Source organism: Pongo abelii, chromosome 8, assembly GCF_028885655.2.
Source record: "Pongo abelii isolate AG06213 chromosome 8, NHGRI_mPonAbe1-v2.0_pri, whole genome shotgun sequence".
In the NCBI taxonomy this organism is placed as follows: domain Eukaryota; kingdom Metazoa; phylum Chordata; class Mammalia; order Primates; family Hominidae; genus Pongo; species Pongo abelii.
In genome coordinates this window covers 14,141,365-14,160,306 of record NC_071993.2, presented here as the reverse complement: position 1 = coordinate 14,160,306, position 18,942 = coordinate 14,141,365, and the positions used below count along the sequence as shown (strand labels likewise).

Here is an 18,942-nt window from a genome sequence, read left to right as displayed (position 1 = left end):
CACGATCTCGGCTCACTGCAACCTCTGCCTCCCGGGTTCACACCATTCTCCTGCCTCAGCCTCCTGAGTAGCTGGGACTACAGATGCCTACCACCACACCCGGCTAATTTTTTTTTTCTTTTTTTTTGTATTTTTAGTAGAGACGGGGTTTCGCCATGTTAGACAGGATGGTCTATGATCTCCTGACCTTGTGATCTGCCTGCCTCAGCCTCCCAAAGTGCTGGGATTACAGATGTGAGCCACTGCACCCAGCTGCCTTAATGTCATTTCTTACCACCCTTGTTCTCACAGACAGAACTGTGCTATCTCATGTAATTTTCATGTCAACAGTCTATTAACTGCATTCGTGCCATAGAGGTTTAAAATTCTTATAATGGAGTACCCCCAGCAAGCAAGAGCAGTTAGAATCCCCTACTCATCCTCATCTACCTCTAAGTATTTGTCCACTGGAGGTGTTTTACCCATTCTGGTCAAAGCTTGCACTTTGGTGTTTTGATTTACAGGATGTTGGGTATACTCTAGAACACATTCAAGATAAACCATATTCCCATGACGTGAGGCTTCAAAGAGACAGACTTTCTAACAGATTTAAGATGCTTTCTTTTCTTCCTTCCTCATTTTGGGAAAATGTATGACGTGACTCATCCCAGATGTCCATGAGCAAATGGACAGTTGGCCCTGGGAGTGATATGTCCCTGGGCACAGGAGGGAAAGCAATCTGATGGCCCTAAAGAAAGCCATTGTCCTTTGCAGCACCAGAGGGATTACTTGAACCAAGAAGGACTATTCCCCTGTTGAAGAAAATTGCTTGTTAAATTTCTCCTCCTGGAAAAAGGAAGCATGGAAATTAGAAACAGATGTAAAAGTTGATCATTCGCCACCCAGTCCTTATTAAGACACCTGAAATTTGAGAGCTAAGCCTAGTAAAAATTGAGTCAACAGCTATTGGCTGTTGACTCAATTTTTACTAGGCTTAGCTCTCAAATATTCAGCGAATCCTGGGCAGTCAATACCATAGATAAGGACGTTATTTATATTGCCATTCCAGGTGCAATTACACAGTTTACCCTGTGAAACTGCACTTCATAAACATGGCAAATCAATGCTAGTTATCAAAATCCAACCACAACTGACAGCACATGAAAAAGGGCTTTGCAAAATGATCTTGGAAGCCAATCTACACAGCCAGCTTCACAGAGGTCAGCTTATTACCCGCTTAATCACATAGCCATCTTGCAGGAGCGTTATTCCTCAAACCCTGGGCATGACATCACTCCTAATAGCACACACAGTAAGCCATTATTACCATGTAGAATAGCCTTTAGCCAGGCTATAGCCACTGATGACCTGATTTGGCCTCATGCTGGGAGGGCAAGTGGAGTTCTCTTGGGGACAAATCATATCAAGACCAGATGTGAAGGACCTTCATGTGGAGGCATAAAATTCATCTGCAGCTTGTGAGCAAGATCTCTGTCTGCAGATGAAGAGCTGAACAGCCTGCAAGGATGCTGATGGGCCTCATCCTTGATGTCCATAAGGCAAGGCCTTCTAACACAGATACCGACTAATCTTCCACATGGGTCATTCACGTTTGAAATTCTCTATGGCTAGATCCTTGCCAGAAAGATCGAGTGAGATCCTGGGACACCTGATTCTCACATGAGGTTTCTGTGCAGCAGATGGTGCATTTTCCTCCCTGCCCTGCAAGAGGATAAGGTCTAGCTTCCTTTGTGATGTATGATTTTCAGTTGATGGGGATAGGGGGTCTTAACCTGGGTGAATTAATTCTGTCTGTACTCATAGTTACTCAAATGAAATCTACTAAACAGGGAGCTCTCAAAGGTTCAAGAAGAAGTCTCTACCACTCAAAATAGGTGGCTAAGCCGGATGGCCTTTAAGGAATCCAGGCAGATGAAACGTGGACCTTATAGCAGAACAGACAGGAAGAGGCAGATGGCTAGATGCTGAAGTATAGGAGGCTGTTGTGGCAAATGAGACAACAGGAAAACCGTATGCAGAATTGAGACTGGAAGAAAAGGGAAGGTGCACACATCTTGTTTACAAAGAACTTTCACAAACATTGTTTCATCCTGTTGGGTAGGTGTTCAGCAGACTTGGCATTCTCTATGACTGATGCTTTCTATGATGAAGATTGAGTGATTGATGCTTGCTATGATAAAGATCGAGTGAGATTCTGGGATGTCCGATTAGCACGTGAAGTTCCCATGCAACACAGGCTGCGTTTTCCTCCCTGCCCTGGAACAGGGCCAGGTCTACTTCCCCTTGTGATGACATTTTCACATGCAGACTCAGGGCTAAGGCCAGCAGTCTTTCACTTCACCACAGACACCTCATCACAGAGAGGAGCTGAGTTTGAGGAACAAAAGAAAACTCTTGCAATAAGCAAAAATTCTCTTGCATCCCCGGTTCTTGGCTCAGCACTAGATCCGTTGTAGTGACACAGAAAAGGGAGGCGGTCTATGGACTCTGGAGCCTCTCATTGCAACCCTGAGTGAGTTACTTCAGTCTCTATGCCTCAGTCCTTTTGTCTTCATCCAGGGAAAATAAGAGTACCTATTTGATAAAGTGTCGTGAGAACTAACTAAATATTTTAAAACTTTAGAATAGTGCCTGTAATAGAATATGCCGTATAAGGGAGTTGCCTTATTTTATTAGACACTCAATGAAATAACGGTTGAATGAATGATGTAACATAAGCAATAAATGAAAATAATGCAATTCATTTAGACAAGGATGAAGCCAGTATCATAGAGCTTGGTACGGAACACAAGAAGAGCATGGACAGTGTCATGGCAGAAGCGAAGAGTTGACCACTTGTCTGAGAACACCACACCCTCTCCCAGCAAGGATAAGCAGGAGTCAAACTGCACAATTCAGTCTAAACATCCTTTATCTCATTTGCCTGGCTGCTCATGGAGGACAAGTATTAAATGAAGCCTAGACTGCAGTCCAGCAAGGCAAGGGAAGGAAGGGAGAGACAGGGAAAGGAAGGGGAAGGAGGGGAGGGGAGGGGAGGGGAAGAGAAAAAGGAAGGAAGGAAGAAGAAAAGGGAAGGGAAGAAAGAGAGGAAGCAAAGAGAGAAGAGGAAGGGAAGAAAGGATGAAAGGAAGGGAGGGAGGGAAAGGAGGAAGGAAGAAAGGAAGGAAAGGAAGGAAGGAAGGAAGGGAGGGAGGGAAGGAAGGAAGGAGGAAGGGAAGGGAAGAAAAGATTAAAGGAAGGGTGGAAGGGAAGGAGGGAGAGAAGGAAGGACAGAAGAAAAGGAAGGAAAGAAGAAGGAAGGAGAAAGGGAAGAGAAGAAAGGATGAAAGGAAAGGTGGGAGGGAGGGAAAGAGGGAGAGAAGGAAGGACAGAAGAAAAGGAAGGAAGAAAGGGAGGGAGGAAGGAAGGAAGAAAGGAAGGAAGGGAGGGAGGAAGGAAGGAAAGAAAAGGAACAAAGGATGGAAGGGAGGGAGGGAAGGAAGGAAGGAAAGAAGGAAGAATAAAGGAAGAAGGAAGGAAAGGAAGGAAGGAAGGGAGGGAGGGAGGGAAAAATGTATCTGCCCACCCTAGCTAGCTACAATTCTGCCTAGAGTCTTCCAAATGGCACAGGAGGAGGAAAAGTCTGTCCAAAGACAGATACTGCAAACAGCACACTGTGTCAGAGCAAACCGTAGGTAAAACCAAGAGAAAGCTATACTTTCCCACACTGGTGAGCTGGAGATAATCTCGCAGCCCCTGGGCATGTGAGGTCTGGTGATAGGAGTGTTGCTTGATGTCTTGGTCCTGTTCTTACGGATATTGGGTTTCATGTTTGGCCTAAATTCCAGCCTGTTTTCAAACAGAAAATTATGGATGTAGGCAGCCTTTCTGTTTGTCTAACCTCAGTCCCAGCTTCCTCTAATGAGACATGACATGAATTACCTAGGCTATAGCTGGATGGGGAGGTAATGGGATGGGGATGGAATGTTGAAGAAACACAGGGTTTCCCTTCCAAACTCCCCCCTCCTGCTCTAGGAATTTTCCAAGTCTTTTAAGAATGTACTTTTTGAAGATTTAGCTATTTTTCATTTTTGTATTGATGTATAATATGTGTACATATTAATGGGGGGCGTGTGATATTTTGTTACATGCATAGAATGTGTAATAATCGAGTCAGGGTATTAGGAAGAATATGTTTTCTTCTTGCGTGTGTTTTGGTTCAATTTCATCCTATTGCTCCTCTTCCCTGCTTCACATGACAATAATTACAACATCAACTTCCATCAAAGCCACGGTTTCTCCCATCCCCCAGCTGGGGGCAGGTTTGGCTGATGGCTGCAGTGGGAACCATGGGTGTGTGGCTCCACCTCCAAATCCCTCCCCTGCATCCCCGCCCACCTCCCCAATACTCACTGCGCTGTCTTCACCCCTCCAGGGCTGAAGTGGACCGGAGGCCAGGGCCCAGCAGGGAGCTTTACATGCCTGAGCTGTCATGGGCTGGCCTTGGGTTTTGGGTTTTTTTGTTTGTTTGCTTTTGTTTTTGTTTTTGTTTTGAGATGGAGTTTCGCTCTTGTTGCCCAGGCTGGAGTGCAATGGCACAATCTCGGCTCACTGCAACCTCCGCCTCCCAGGCTCAAGTGATTCTCCTGCCTCAGCCTCCCGAGTAGCTGGGATTACAGGGATGTGCCACCACATCTGGCTAATTTTGTATTTTTAGTAGAGACGGGGTTTCTCCTGTTGGTCAGGCTCATCTTGAACTCCCAACCTCAGGGGATCCACCTGCCTCAGCCTCCCAAAGTTCTGGGATTACAGGCATGAGTCACCCTGCCTGGCTGGGCTGGCCTTGGTTTTCTCTGGGACTGATGGGTGTTTAAGCCCACCTTTTGTCCTTGCAGGGTGCCTTGTGGGTTTTTTGCTGGGGATCTCTGGGGATTTATCTCTGCAATTCCCTGGTCCAAGAGATGTCTCTCTTCCAATAAGCCATTTCAGGCACCTCTGTTTCCCTGAGCCCCACACGCCTCTTTTGTCTCCCTCTCCCTCCTCCTACAGCCTGGAGGTGAGGTCATTGAGAGGTTTCACACCTGCTTCTCAGACACCCGTTGTGCATGTCCTGCTTAGAGGCCTAACTCCTTGAGTGGCGTGTGGGAGAGGGTGGGAATAGTTGCCATCTATTGCCTGGAGCCCTCAAACGACACTGAGAAAGAGCCCGTTTTTAACACCCTGCAAGATGTTACAAGGAAGTATGGCTCAAGGTGGAGGTTAGGACAGATATTTACAATATCAGCCTTGGATTGTTTCTGTTTCCTTCGTGTAAGTGGTATTTCACCTTTTGCAAGGGAAAGAATGATAAGGAACAAAATCAGAAAGGCCCCTCAGGTCACCTTCCCATCTCTTTCTCCAGCTGACCATCCTTTGCCCCTTCTGCTGGGGCTCATGGTGGCCTCAGCCTGCCTTCTGCCCTGGGAGTGTCATGACAGCACCTATTATACGGTGTGACCTCAGTCACCTCCCCAGCTGAAACCTGTCTGTCCTGTGGCCTGCCCTTTCAGTATTCTGCCAAATGAACAAAATAAAGCAATGCAAATGAGTTTACTTAGTGCCAGCAAGTGGCAGTTCTGAGGTCAGATACACATGTGAGTGGACTTCCAGGGAACAGACAGGCCAGCCTCACTAGTGGTAATTTCAGGCACTGGACAAATAGTTGAGGCTGGCTCATCATTATCACCCTGTGCTGCAATGACCAGGCTGCATGTCTGTGCCAGCGCCCAGGACTCCATCAGGAGATCATTTACCTGTCACGTGGCTTTTCAGCACGCATCCACACGGACACTGGCCTCATCTATGAGTCCCCTCCTGTGACCGCGCATACACGTTGGCTCGGCGGACTCTTTCCCCCTCCTGCTGCTGCCTCCATTATCACCAGCATTGCAAAATGTTCTCTCTCCGATGGAACCTTCCCCCCATTCCCCCCACCCCTTTCACGCCCTGCTATTCGTGACCAAGAACACCCATTTGCTTTGATACCTCTTGCTGTGGCATGTCAAGACCATTGACTTTCCTGAAACCTGGCTCAATGGATTCCTATGCATTTTCCTTCCAGGATTTTAATGCAAACATTTTCATTGAGACTGGAAGGAAATGTTCAAAACAAACAAAAGGCTTTGCCAGCCTTAAGTGCGCTGCTCCCTGAGGCATCAAAAGCAGCAGCTTTGGAGAGTCTAGAACTGAAGAGTGTCTTCTACATCTCCCTTTCCTGCACACAGTTTGTTGACTGCCCCCCATCCCTGAGGCATCTTTCCCCCCACAACTCCCACCCCACATCCAGCAGCCATTAGGCCGTTCCTGGATGCTGAGGGTACCGTGTCATCCACCATCCTGACAACAACCTGCTCTTTCTATGTAATATTGTTCCATAGGTTTTCCTCTTGCTGTTCTTTATTTTTTTTCTTTGAGACAGAGTCTCATGCTGTCTGCCTCCCAGGCTGGAGTGCAGTGGTGCGATCTCAACTCACTGCAACCTCCACCTCCCAGGTTCAAGCCATTCTCCTGCTTCAGCCTCCCAGGTAGCTGGGATGACAGGCGCCCACTACCATGCCCAGCTAATGTTTGTGTTCTTAGTAGAGATGGGGTTTCACTATGTTGGCCAGGCTGGTCTTGAACTCCTGACCTCAGGTGATCCACCCACCTCTGCGTCCCAAAATGCTGGGATTACAGGCATGAGCCACCGTGTCCCACCTCCTCTTGCTGTTCTTTTCAGTTCACCCTTAATTCACCATTTCCCAGTCCTTTGGTCCAATGTCTCGGTCCCTCAGGGCTGGCCCAGAGCCACATATACTCAGATCTATGGCTCTCCCTTTCCCTGCCCTGCCTATATGGCTATTTCCACAGTTCCCTTTCAACTGGCTGGAAGATGCTCCCAGGAGATTGGAAGGCAGATGGAAAGGAAGGGCCAGGCATTTCTCCTCACCTCCCCTTGACCATGGATGAAGGCTCCAGCAGTGGCTGAGTCTCCCACTGGATGGGTCTCCAAGGTTCTAGCCTCCACTAGGTGACCCTGGCCCCTGGCTCTAATAACTGGGCTCTTCCCTTGACCCCTTAGGCCAGCCTCCCTGCCTCCCCCTTTGTTGTTCTTAGCCCCTTCATCCCCTGTGCCCAACTCCTGGTGACATCAAAGCAGCAGCTCTAGAAACTCTAAAATTGCTCAATCTAACAATTTCCTGTATTGACATTCTCTTCTTTTCAAAGACAGAGTTTTCCATTTTCCTGTTGGGTTTAACGGATGTATCTTCCTTTGGGATTTCCAAACTGCTGTAATCTGATAAAGTCCTGTGGGACAGGCAAGCTGGGCCCTGAAATCACACCAGTTGACTTTGGTTTTCATCCTAGCTCTGACATTTCTAGCTGTGCTGCCTTGGCCAACTTACTAAACCCCTCTGAGCACCAGTTTCTTCACCACTAAAACAGGGATAATGAAACGCATTTCCTCCCTGGAAGTAGCCTTTGATAACCTCACAGCATGTGGCCTGCCAATGGGTGGGTGCTCAGTGAACATTCGTTCCCCTTGCTTCTCCTAAAGTGGTCATAACTGTGAGAGTATAAATGCATATCCCTTCCGGGGAAACATATTTGTATTCTAACAATGGAAAGAAATACTTGGCCAGGCATGGTGGCTCATGCCTGTAATCCTAGCACTTTGGGAGGCCAAAGCGAGAAGATTGCTTGAGCCCAGGAGTTCAAGACCACCCTGAGCAATATAGTGAGACCCTGTCTCTATTTTTTTTTTTTTTTTTTTAAAAGACCTTAACTCGACAATTAATTTTGAATATGTAAGTCTCCGACACTCATGGCAAGACAATCAGAAAGATATTTTTGGACAAGCCAATTTTGAGAGCCTTGAAATCACTCCAAGGAGGGGGTCACCTACTCCACGGGGACTGGGGAGGGCTCCATTATCTGGGAGGAGGCTCTTGTGCTAATATGAAAAGTGATCCTTCTCCCCGCCTCCCAAGGGAAGGATGTGGAATGTGTGAGACTCAGATGTGTGGGAGTCCGGCCCAGGGTTATTTTTGTTTCCATTAACATTCTCTTCTATATGTATTTTAACCTTAATCAAATGCATGTGTTTTTGTTTTATTTGCACTTAGTTCATCAAAATGTCCCTTATGATCTGAACTATGCCATAAGCCTAAGCTCCGCAGTGAAACACTCATTAATACCCCTGGGAAACAGGAAGTTGCATTTAGTCAAATGTAAATAATTCAGCTCCCCAGGGCTTTGCCTTGGCCTGGGTCAGAGAAGAGGACAGTGGCTTCTCAGTCCATCTCATCATTGTCCCCCCCACCGACCCCAAAACTGAGCTGGAAGAATGACATGCCGTGACTCTCAACAGATAAAGTGTTCTGAAAATGTGCCTATCCTTTGTTCAAAACCGTTACAACGTCAAGTGCAGTTTTACAAAGAAATGAGTTTCTCTTGCTTTGGCTCAATCATCGGGTATCATTCCAGATTTTTTCCCACCCCCTGCCAATGCTCTGAAACCAGTCAGTGCAGGCAAGAAGCAAGAAAGAGAGAAAAAAAGAGATGTAAACCTAAACCACCTCACCAAAGACGCCGTGTGAGCCGTGGTTAAGAGATTTCCATCTCCCCCTGTCTCTCTCACCCTCTCACTGACTCTCCTACTGCACACATGGAACCAATTATGAACAAAGCCCAATTGTTTTATATTTGGAATTTCCCACATCAACTTGATGCTTTCTTTAACTGACTCGCGATGTGTGTCTGCGTTGGAGGGCTGAACCCAGGTTTCCAGCCCGCGCGCTGCTGCCCCAGCCGTGGCACCCTTCCCCTCTTTCTTCTGATTCATTTTCTCATAGTGTAAAACTCTGCTTCTTTCCTTCACACCTCACCCCCATTTCCTATTAGGTATGTTTGAATAAACAGAACCTTCTTTTCCGTCATTTTCAATGAACTAAGCACTGGTCTGCAGACAGTGTCTCAAAGCTGGTGCCCAGAGCGTATGAGTGGTATCAAGGCTAATACCAAAAACCATGGGATGACTGCAAAGGAAATGGCCATCCCTTTCGTAAAACTCAGAACAGACAGAAGCAGCGTATATAGAAATGCTTTAAAAAGAAAAAGAAAAAAAAAAAAACCAAACATACCCCATATCCTGGAAGCACCTTACTTGATTTTCTTTGTAGTATTTTTTTCTGCTATGGAAATAAGCCGATTTCGGGAGGAGTAGACATGGGGGAGGTAGAGGAAAATATTACAGAAAAGTTAACGTTTGAGACCATTTATGCCATCCATCAAAGAAGGCTGTGTGATCTGAAATTACACAATATGATCAGAAAATAATTGACAGACGTGATGGATGAATCTGCTTCGACACAGCCTTGTAAAACGAAACATAATTTCTTCTTGTTTACTGGCACACATAAAAATAAATGTTCTATAACACAAACATTTAAATGAGAAGGTGCCAAACACAAGTCTGTTCGATTTGATTTGATTCATCTGAACCATGTGATTGCAACACTTTCTTCTTCTTTCCCTCATACTTTCTCTCTGCGGACTGTATTCACATATACAGTGAGTAAAACCCGTGCGTTTATTTTTATGCGTTAGAAAGCAGGAAGGTTAAACAGATACGCATGTCTGATGCTCAGTTTTATAGATAGAATTTATGACTGCAAAGAGGTCCCTGATGTGTTCTGTCTCTGGTCTTCAAATACTGTTCCTCCGTTCAGAAGGGAGTGAAATCAGAATGTAGGATTCTGCATTAATCTCCACTCCAGATGGTGATATTCCAAATAGTCTTTTTAAGGTGAGCATGTGACCTACTGTACGGCCGAGGGGCTTGGGAGTCACGTGATGGAATGAATAATACTTCTGATAGAGCTTTGATTAGACAACTGACCTGGTTACCATCTGCAGCCACGAGAAGCAAAGTTGACATTTCTGGATCACTCTCCCCAGACGCGTCACTTGCCCACAAGCGGGACACGGCAGTCTCGCTGAGCCAGCTGTGCAGAGGGACAGATGGAAGAAGGCTAGAGATGTTGCTTCGTGCGCGCTGAAGTTGCAGAACTTGGGCTGGTTTTCTTTCTTCCCATCCCCCCTCCTCCTGACAAACCACATCTTGACTCAGATGGTCGAAACAAAAACTCTTTCAGTTATTTGATATTTGGGAACCCTCCAGGAGACCATAACTTATTTTTGAGGGAGGCTCCTTGTCTCCCTTTGCTGGGAACACACACACACACACACACACTCACACACACACGCACGCACAGCTGTACACCATGGTGGTTCAGGCTGCAGTGGCTCCGAATAGATCCCAAAGACTTTTACTGAAAATTCCTTATGGATCTCTGAGAAGGCGCAGCGTTGAAAGGGTAAGCTACGTGGCGGGCTGTTTGCTTCTTAATTGCTCCAGAGACAGGGAGATGTTTGTTTTCATTGTATACCGCGTTACTTCTGTTACTCACGTTTCCTGAACAGTTGGAGTTCCTGGGACTGTAGAATACTATCTCATCTGTAATTTTAGTTTTTTAACAGATAATGATGAGAAACCTGAAACAGTAATTTTTGTAACTTGTGGATCTCAGATGGGGGAGGGGTGCTCTTAGAGATGAAATATGAGGGAAAAGATTGGGATGGAAACTTCCCCCTGGAATGGGTTTGAAAGATTTGGGTGCTGGCTGAGAAATGCATGGGGGCTGTGAAACTGATTTCTTCTGTGTTTACTGAAACATACTCATTAGAGCAGCAGGGCTGTGAATTTCTTCTGCTGGGTGACAGTGTCTAAAAGGGAGGTGACGGTGATGTTAAGGAGCTTCAAAGCTTTGGCAGTTTAAATTATGCAGGCAGTTGATTACAAGCTTTTTTCCCCCCAAATACATTGCTATCATTTGGGGTTTATTTGTTTTTAATGCTATGGATTTTGGCTTAAAATTACTCTGTTAATTTCCTGAAAGCATGTTTACTTTATGGAAGCCCCTAGCAGAGAAGATCCTATAAAATAATAATAAGGATTTGTCTTTCTCTGGAGTAACAGATGCATTTTTGGGGCTGACTCTAGTTAACGCAAAGCTGGTTGTCGTTGGGGTGACAGGCTCAACATGCAGGGAGAATCCCTACACCCACAAATTTTATGGCGGTTCTGTTGGCCTGAGAAACCCCAAAAGCCCATGTTTGAATCGTGGCTAGTCCTTCCATGAGTTTTCGTCACCTACATAGACATCTTCAGTTAAGGTGTAGTCCAAGACCTAATAAAGCAAATAGCATCACATGAAGCTCTCTTGCTAGATCAGCAATCTGCAGCATCTTATAGAGAAGATCAGAATTGAATTCAAGTGACTTTTTCTGGTTGGTATAACTTACTACTCAGCGATGTTTTATTTTATTTTATTTTTTAAACTAAAGGTTTAAAAATGTGAGGGGCTAACTAAATACTTAGGTAGGGTTGATTTCCTGAGTTTTGATGAGTTACATTTTTTCTGCCATTTGAATAATGAAAAAAACTTTGCTTTCTATTCTGGTTGTGTGTCGGTCTTTATTTTGAGACTTATTTCTTGTTCTGAATGTCAAGATCATCAACTAATATGTATTAAATGCTTACTGTGTATTTCATGTTATTCCAATAGCTTAGACCTTAGGCCATCAGTGATAGCAAAATTTACACATTGATCAGACCGCTATTGAGTGTGATGTTAGGTGTTAGTGAAAACTCTTTGGTCTGTATGGTAACTAAATTTTTATCATGTGTTCTATTATTAAGGTATTTATTCACAAATACTAACATGGAAATGGGAATTGTGTGCCTTAGGGCTGTGGGAATGGCAATATTGAGCAGATAGTTATCCTTTATAGACACACACACACACACAAATCCAGTCACCTGGAAACCTCCATTTATACCATTATGATCTCCAGATAAAGTGTTTAATAAATCATGTATGTTTGCATAAATTAACATATATGCAGTTACCACTTCTGTTAGTCATTGTTTACTAATTTAAGAAAAATTGACAATATGGGAATATAGTGTCATATACAAAACATGTCTGTTATTGGGTATGTTTGCACACACTTGCCTTCAAAGCACACAGAGCTATTTTCTGCCCTTGGTACACCCCACTGTTACATGGGCCTTAATGTGAGTATGGTCTGAACGCTTTGGGGTCCTCCCGCGCCACACATCCTTGGAGCATTGGGTCTTCCCCACGAAGGTGAGGTAGCACCTCACCTTCCACAGCAATGGAGAGTGGAACTAATTGAAATGTATGATGTCCTGTCAATTCCACTGGACATCTAACACTGTGGGTCAGTGGAATTGACAATTCTGTGACAATTTTCAGAATGGAGTCCTGTATTTATAGAAGAGGGGGAGAGGTAAGGGCAAACACTGAGAGCCGGCACTCTTCCATTGGGAGTGTAAAGCAATAGCAGTTTGTTCAGTTCCATCAGCGGCTCTAAGGGTGCCAGGCATTTGAGTTGGTTTCCATTGTCTCACAGTATCTAATGACATGGAAGACCTTACATTTCTATAAGGCTTTCAGTCCATTCCCCTGTTTTACCATTGCGAGTTACTAACAAGGCACAGAGCCCAGGGGTTACTACCCTTGCCCTGTATAAATAGGGAAACCAAGGCATGGAGAGATTTAATCTTCTTTATGGGAATATACATTCAATGACAGAGCAGGACCTAAATCCAGGGACCTGGCATTGTATGTTCTTGCCATAGGATCATGTTTCGTGTTTGCTCTCTGGAGGAGCGATGGCATGGCAGCCTGGCCCTGAGAAAAGGGTTATAACCAACTCATTACCTGTGTTCACATTAAAGGAAATATAGAAGACATGCCATTAAGGGGTGGTGAAAACCAAAGAGAAGAACATGATTTCCAGGACACTGATAGTCCTGTCCCCTTAGGTGCCCAGGGTTCGACAATTGCTTCTGTACCAACTGCTAGAGGTTGAGTTGAAAGAAGGAATTGCACCTTTTTAACCCTGCAACTTAGACATCCACCAAATCCTGAGAGACCAGGCTTAGTTCTGGTTCATGCTTCTTCAGACTGCCATGAGCCCATCACTGTGCTAGGGAGGGTGGAAAACATAAAGGAAATATAAGATGGGCTGGGTGCAATGGCTCACACCTGTAATCCCAGCACTTTGGGAGGCCGAGGTGGTCGGATCACGAGGTCAGGAGATGGAGACCATCCTGGCCAACATGGTGAAACCTTGTCTGTACTAAAATACAAAAAATTAGCCAGGCGTGGTGGTATGCGCTTATAATCCCAGCTACTCAGGAGGCTGTGGCAGGGGAATCGTTTGAACCCGGGAGGTGAAGGTTGCCGTGAGCCGAGATGGAGCCACTGCACTCCAGCCTAGTGACAGAGAAAGACTGTCTCAAAAAAAAAAGAAAGAAAGAAAGAAAGAAAGAAATATAAAATGCCATGTTTGGTATGGGAGGAGAGATTAGGCCTGTAAAGTTTATATAAATAAAACAATTAGAAGCCAGTATAATACAGGCTAGAATTAAGCTACAAAATAAGTAACAAAGACAATTTAGGTGCTACAGAAAGCAGCAGGGTGGGGTGGCAAGAGTGAGGCTTGTCTATTTGCTATTTACGAGTTTTACTATTTACTGTTTGACTATTGACTATTTACGAGTCATATGGCCTTGATAGAGTGACTCAAACTTTCTCTGCTTCAGTTTATTCATCCACACTACCCACCCCTTTGCAGTGCTTGTAAAGGATTACCAAAAATGTATGCAAGGACCTAACACAATACCTGGCAATCATATAAAATGCAGTCCATAATGATAGGCATCGTTTTTAAGATTGCCTGTCTTTGTGTATAAGAACATTTGGCTTGTATCTTTTTTTTTCTGTTTGTTTTTTTCTTGAGACAGAGTCCCGCTGTGTTGCCCAGGCTGGAGTGCAGTGGCACAATCTTGGCTCACTGCAACCTCCACCTCCTGGGTTCAAGTGATTCTCCTGCCTCAGCCTCCAGCGCAACTGGTATTACAGGCATGCGCCACCACACTTGGATAATTTTATATTTTTAGTAGAGACAGGGTTTCACCATGTTGGCCAGGCTGGTCTCGAACTCCTGACCTCAGGTGATCCACCTGCCTTGGCCTCCCAAAGTGCTGAGGTTACAGGCATGAGCCACCACACCCAATCTTGTATTTTTAATAAACAGATGACAATTTTTTATATTTAGACACACCTCCCTGTCTCCTGGAGAGGTCCTTTAGGGCTATGCACTTGCTAAAGCCAAGACAAGCAGTATATTGTGTAGTGGTGATAACTTTTCTGGGACTCCCAATTTTATATAAAACACGTGGAAAACAAAATCTTTCAAACTGACTACACGTGAATCCCAAGTAACTCAACTTACTCAAGCCCACATCCTTCTGTATGGTCTCTTCCTTCTAAAGCCAGATGTTTTTTATTCCAGAAATAAAGTAAAAATGAACTTCATGGAAAATTCTAATAAATGTAAGAACAAAACATATAAATGAGTTGAGGAAAGAGAAAATGTGGAAATTTTTTTCTGGGAGTTTGCCTTGGGACAGGGAGGAGGTTTTTATTAAACTGCTATAACTTTGCAATAAGAGGAAATGGTTTTATGTTGGAGATTACCTTTACAGATGCAAAGCCTAAGAATGAGTGAGTGAACTTTTTACGTGGCCCACCCCATGTTGTTTTAGTTTGTGGTTTTAAGTGGAGGTGAATTCTGCTAGGCTCCTGTCTGTATTCTCTGCTGTAGTTTGGGCTCCAGGAAGCTGAGAAATGTACATTTCTTCACACCCTGAGATGCCCGCCTATGAGGGCTCTGACCCAGTTGTGAAATACTTACAGAGTTGCTGCATCTCCGTTTTCACCCACTGATTTTCCAGCTGTAAGATCATCTGTTGAAGTGAGAGCATAATTTCCTGCATTTACTGGACTGCTCGTCTGCCCCGTTGACTTATCCTCTCTAATATCCACACCCACAGACCCCCCAGCTGGACTGGACATCACCGTTTTCTTGAACATCTCAACACCTCAAATCCAGCATGTCCACGATGAACTTCATCATCTCTCCTAATAATCCTGCTTCTTCTCCAACACCCCCAGCTTCCTAAAACCCAAACTAGACCCTGGCGTCTTCCTGCCTCCTCTCTTTCCATCGTCTCCTTCTCACAGCCACAAGGCACTGTCCATTCCAGCTCTGAAATGTCTCTCCCCGTCCTGCGCCTCTATTCTCGGGTGCAGCCCGCCACCATCTCTCGCCTGCATGTTGCCTTCTCACCGTGGCCAGTCTTGCTCCCCTCAATTCACGCTCTGTGCTACAGCCACTGTGCTCTTTCTAAAACCGAAGGGTGATTGTGTCACTTGTCTACTGAAACCCTTAAGTGGCTCCCTGCCTCAGGATAAGGACAAATCACAAAGCCTTTCCTAATCACAGCCCTCCAGCCTCACCTCTTCCCCTGCTTTACCCTGGGAATGTTGTATTCCAACCATGCGTGGACATGTTTGCAGTTCCTCCAAACTACCGAGCTCGCTCTTGCCCCAGGGCCTTTGCGTGTGTTTTCATCTTCCTGTCACTTTCTGCCTCCTCCCTCCACCCCCTTTACTTCTTTCAGCCTAAAGGCAATTCCACAGGAAACTCTTCCAGGCACCCCATCCCCTCCCCAAGTCTGAGTAAATGCTCTCCCTGCAGGCTCCCGCAGTACTCTAGAATCCCGTTACAATAGCACAAATCACACTGCATTGAAACCACTGGTTTGCGTCAGTCATAATCCTCCACACGATGGCAGGCATCTTGAGGACAGGCAACACCCCTGGGTTCCTGGTTTGTAACAGGAGTGCAATAAATATCCACTAGATGACAGAATGAATGAAATCTTAAAGTTCATATAAACTCTCAGTGAGCAAATTTGAGAAGAGGATCATAATTAAGACCTACACTGGAACAGCCTCCATCCTCGTGCTAACCTACCACAAGTCCCATTATCTCTGGTGGAAAATGTGTTCACTCTTACGTGTCAGTACAAGCAGAGAAAGCAAAATGCTCTTTTCTTATTTATTCGGAACTCTAAGACCATGCTGTACATCTTTAAGTGGAACAAAGTTAATGCGTGAACAGCCAATCAGACTCAAATCATAGATCTCTTCACAAAGTAGTACAAATCTGATGATTTTATTGGGGGAAAAATGAGACAAGAAAGCATTCTCTTTTACCACAATTATTCCAGTACTTTAGGTGAAAGGGTTTTTGTGTGTCTAGGAAAGACTGAAATGGTGGGATATTTCTGGAGCGATATTTTTAACACAGCATAAATTAAACCTTTTTGTACCCACATCATTCATTATATGATGTGTTATTCCAGGTTGACGTCTTGCCAGTCTATTATTTTGCAAACCATTACATTATCACAGCTGCTAAGCTGCATAACTTAAGAATTCGGAATACAACAGAGTCTCTATAGTTGAGTGTGTGGTGCTTACATTCTGAATGTATTCATGCAGCGAAGTGTGAGACGTTACCAAAAACACATACAGCAGACGGCTTTCAGTGGATATTTATTACCATTGAGCGCAGGCAGCCAAGAACTGTTCAGACAGATCAGTGTATTCACACATATTATTAGCCAGCCCCCTCATCCTGCATGGGGTTTTGTTCCTTCTATAAATATATGCCTCTCTGGAGAAAAAGAACATGGACTACTGGGGACTCCAATTCTCTGGTTCGTAGAATGCATTGAAGGCCATTTTTCCAGCATTGGTTAGTCCCGTGCAATTTTAGGTGACCCAAACTTGGTGAACCAATATTTATTTTATTTCGTATAGCAGCTTATGTCATGTTAAGCCATTGACTTCTCACCTTGGGTAGAATGACATTGCTTATTGGCTCAGTGTGGGGAAGGAAAGGCTGTCTCTATGGGTACCACTCCAGAGTTTTCATTCCTCAAGCTGGTGTGGAAAGCAGGATTCCAAATCTCTATGCAAATGGTCAGGACTCCCAGGCGTTTCAGCATCCTATGCAAAATGGCAGCTCTCAGGCTAGGCCTGAAACTGAACTATGGTTCTCCTCTTTGAATAGCTTGTCCCCTCCTCATGCCTCACCATCATGCCATGGGTCATGTTAAAGCAATGCTTTTCAGCCTCGGTGTTACATTGGAAACACTCAAGGAGCTTTTAAAAACCTGCCTGTACCCCAGATTATGTACATCAGAATCTCTGGGGATAGGATCCAGGCATCAGTATTTAAATCCCCAGGTGGTTCCAACACACAGCCAACACTGAGAACAGCTGTCCCAAGGAAATAATATTACCAAGATCGATGATTTGGGCAAGATGCTAGCATAAGGAAATCAGCTAGTTTTTGTGTTTTCTGGTGGCTTCACATAAAAGAGAAATAAATGGGTTGGTTGTGTTGGGTTTCTGGGTCATGTCATTCTCAATAGGGGAAAAAAAACTATTTAGGCTCCTTGAAAGTTGGGTCCATATTCCTGGGACATCCTATGCAGTGTCCAGCACATTGAGGAGAGTCTCTGGATAGTTACCTGCAGCCTTCCGAAGTCATAGAGTCTAGAATTGTGCATTACTTCCTTCCAGGCTATTTAAGATCAAAAACACCCAATCTAGCTTCTCCTGTATGCTTCTTTTCTTGACTGGTACATGGACAAAGTCCCTTTTGTGTGTCTTTCAATCTGCCATATTGCAAATATGTACACAAAGTCAATCGTGTTCTCAGGAGAAAGGGGACATAGCTGTCTTCTCTCTTTTTTTTTTTTTTTTTTTTTTTTTTTGAGGTGGAGTCTTGCTCTGTCACCCAGGCTGGAGTGCAGTGACATGATTTTAGCTTACTGCAACCTCCTCTTCCTGGGGTCAGGTGGTTCTCCTGCTCAGCCTCCTGAGTGGCTGAGATTAAAGGCACCCATCACCATGCCTGGCTAATTTTTGTATTTTTAGTAGAGACAGGGTTTCATCAGGTTGGCTAGGCTGGTCTTGAACTCCTGACCTCAAGTGATCCACCCGCTTTATCCTCCCGAACTGCTGGAATTACAGGTGTGAGCCACCACACCTGCCCGGGGGAAATGGCTTTCTTTAAATGCTTTGAAACAGATCTCTTAGAAACTGCTCTAACATAATGAATATTATCCACCTGTGTAATACAAGACTTTCTTTGAACACACAGTTGAAAACAATCCACTTTTATTTGTATTTACTCATCAATGAGCCTCAGGGGATAATATTATCTATCCTACATCCATAAAACAATATAGAAGAAACTGTGCAAAGGATCTTTATTCTAATCTGGGAGTGGATGAACCACATCTATGGATTTTTAATTCTTTTTGGTCTTCTCTTGTTGGTCACTCAATAACTAATACTTCAAAGGACTTGGTCAGTTATTCTACTAGGTCTCAGAGCCTGAAACAATACCTGGGATAAAGATAGGATAAACAAATGTTCATTGAGTGAATGCTGACTACCTGAACAAAAAGAATCTCTTTGTGGTTATAAACTCAAGCCTTTAATAAAACAGAATTGTCCTTCAAGGGCCAGGGTTGCAGTGTGCCTGTGCTTGTATGCAGACGAACATCCGCGTCATCATCAGTCCTAAGAGTGACTTATTTTAAGATGCTAGCCCTTCTTGGTGGAGAACTTGATCATGAAAAACTTCCTAAAATCCTACTATAAAATTAATACCTTTGGGTGCATGGGCAGTCCCTTTTCTTCTCAATCAGAACCCTTGTGGGGATATTTTGAGATAGTACAGAAATATGCTTCTGATCATTTTCCTACATTACTTGCTGACTTTTCTCAAAAATGCCAAAGGCTTCCAAGCCTGACTGGCTTTCCTCATTAACGTTCCCATAGAGTGATTGGAGGGATTGGAGGGATCATTTAGACACAATTTCTCCAATCAGTCTATTGGAACATTAATGATGAAAACCAA

The 18,942-nt window shown here is 44.5% G+C and overlaps 1 protein-coding gene across 5 annotated transcripts in view; it reads left to right on the top strand.

Moving 5' to 3' along the window:
• Positions 1–18,942, top strand: part of FRMD4A (FERM domain containing 4A) — a 696,296-nt gene that overhangs the window by 313,134 nt on the left and 364,220 nt on the right. For 2 of the 5 annotated variants that reach the window (XM_024254328.3, XM_024254331.3), the window contains exon 1: positions 5,611–10,376. The exons of the other annotated variants lie outside the window; for them this stretch is intronic. In XM_024254328.3, coding sequence (XP_024110096.2) covers positions 10,284–10,376 — 93 coding nt within the window. In that variant the 5' untranslated portion in view covers positions 5,611–10,283. Of the gene's footprint in view, positions 1–5,610; positions 10,377–18,942 lie in introns of those variants that run through there. 5 annotated transcript variants of the gene reach the window in all.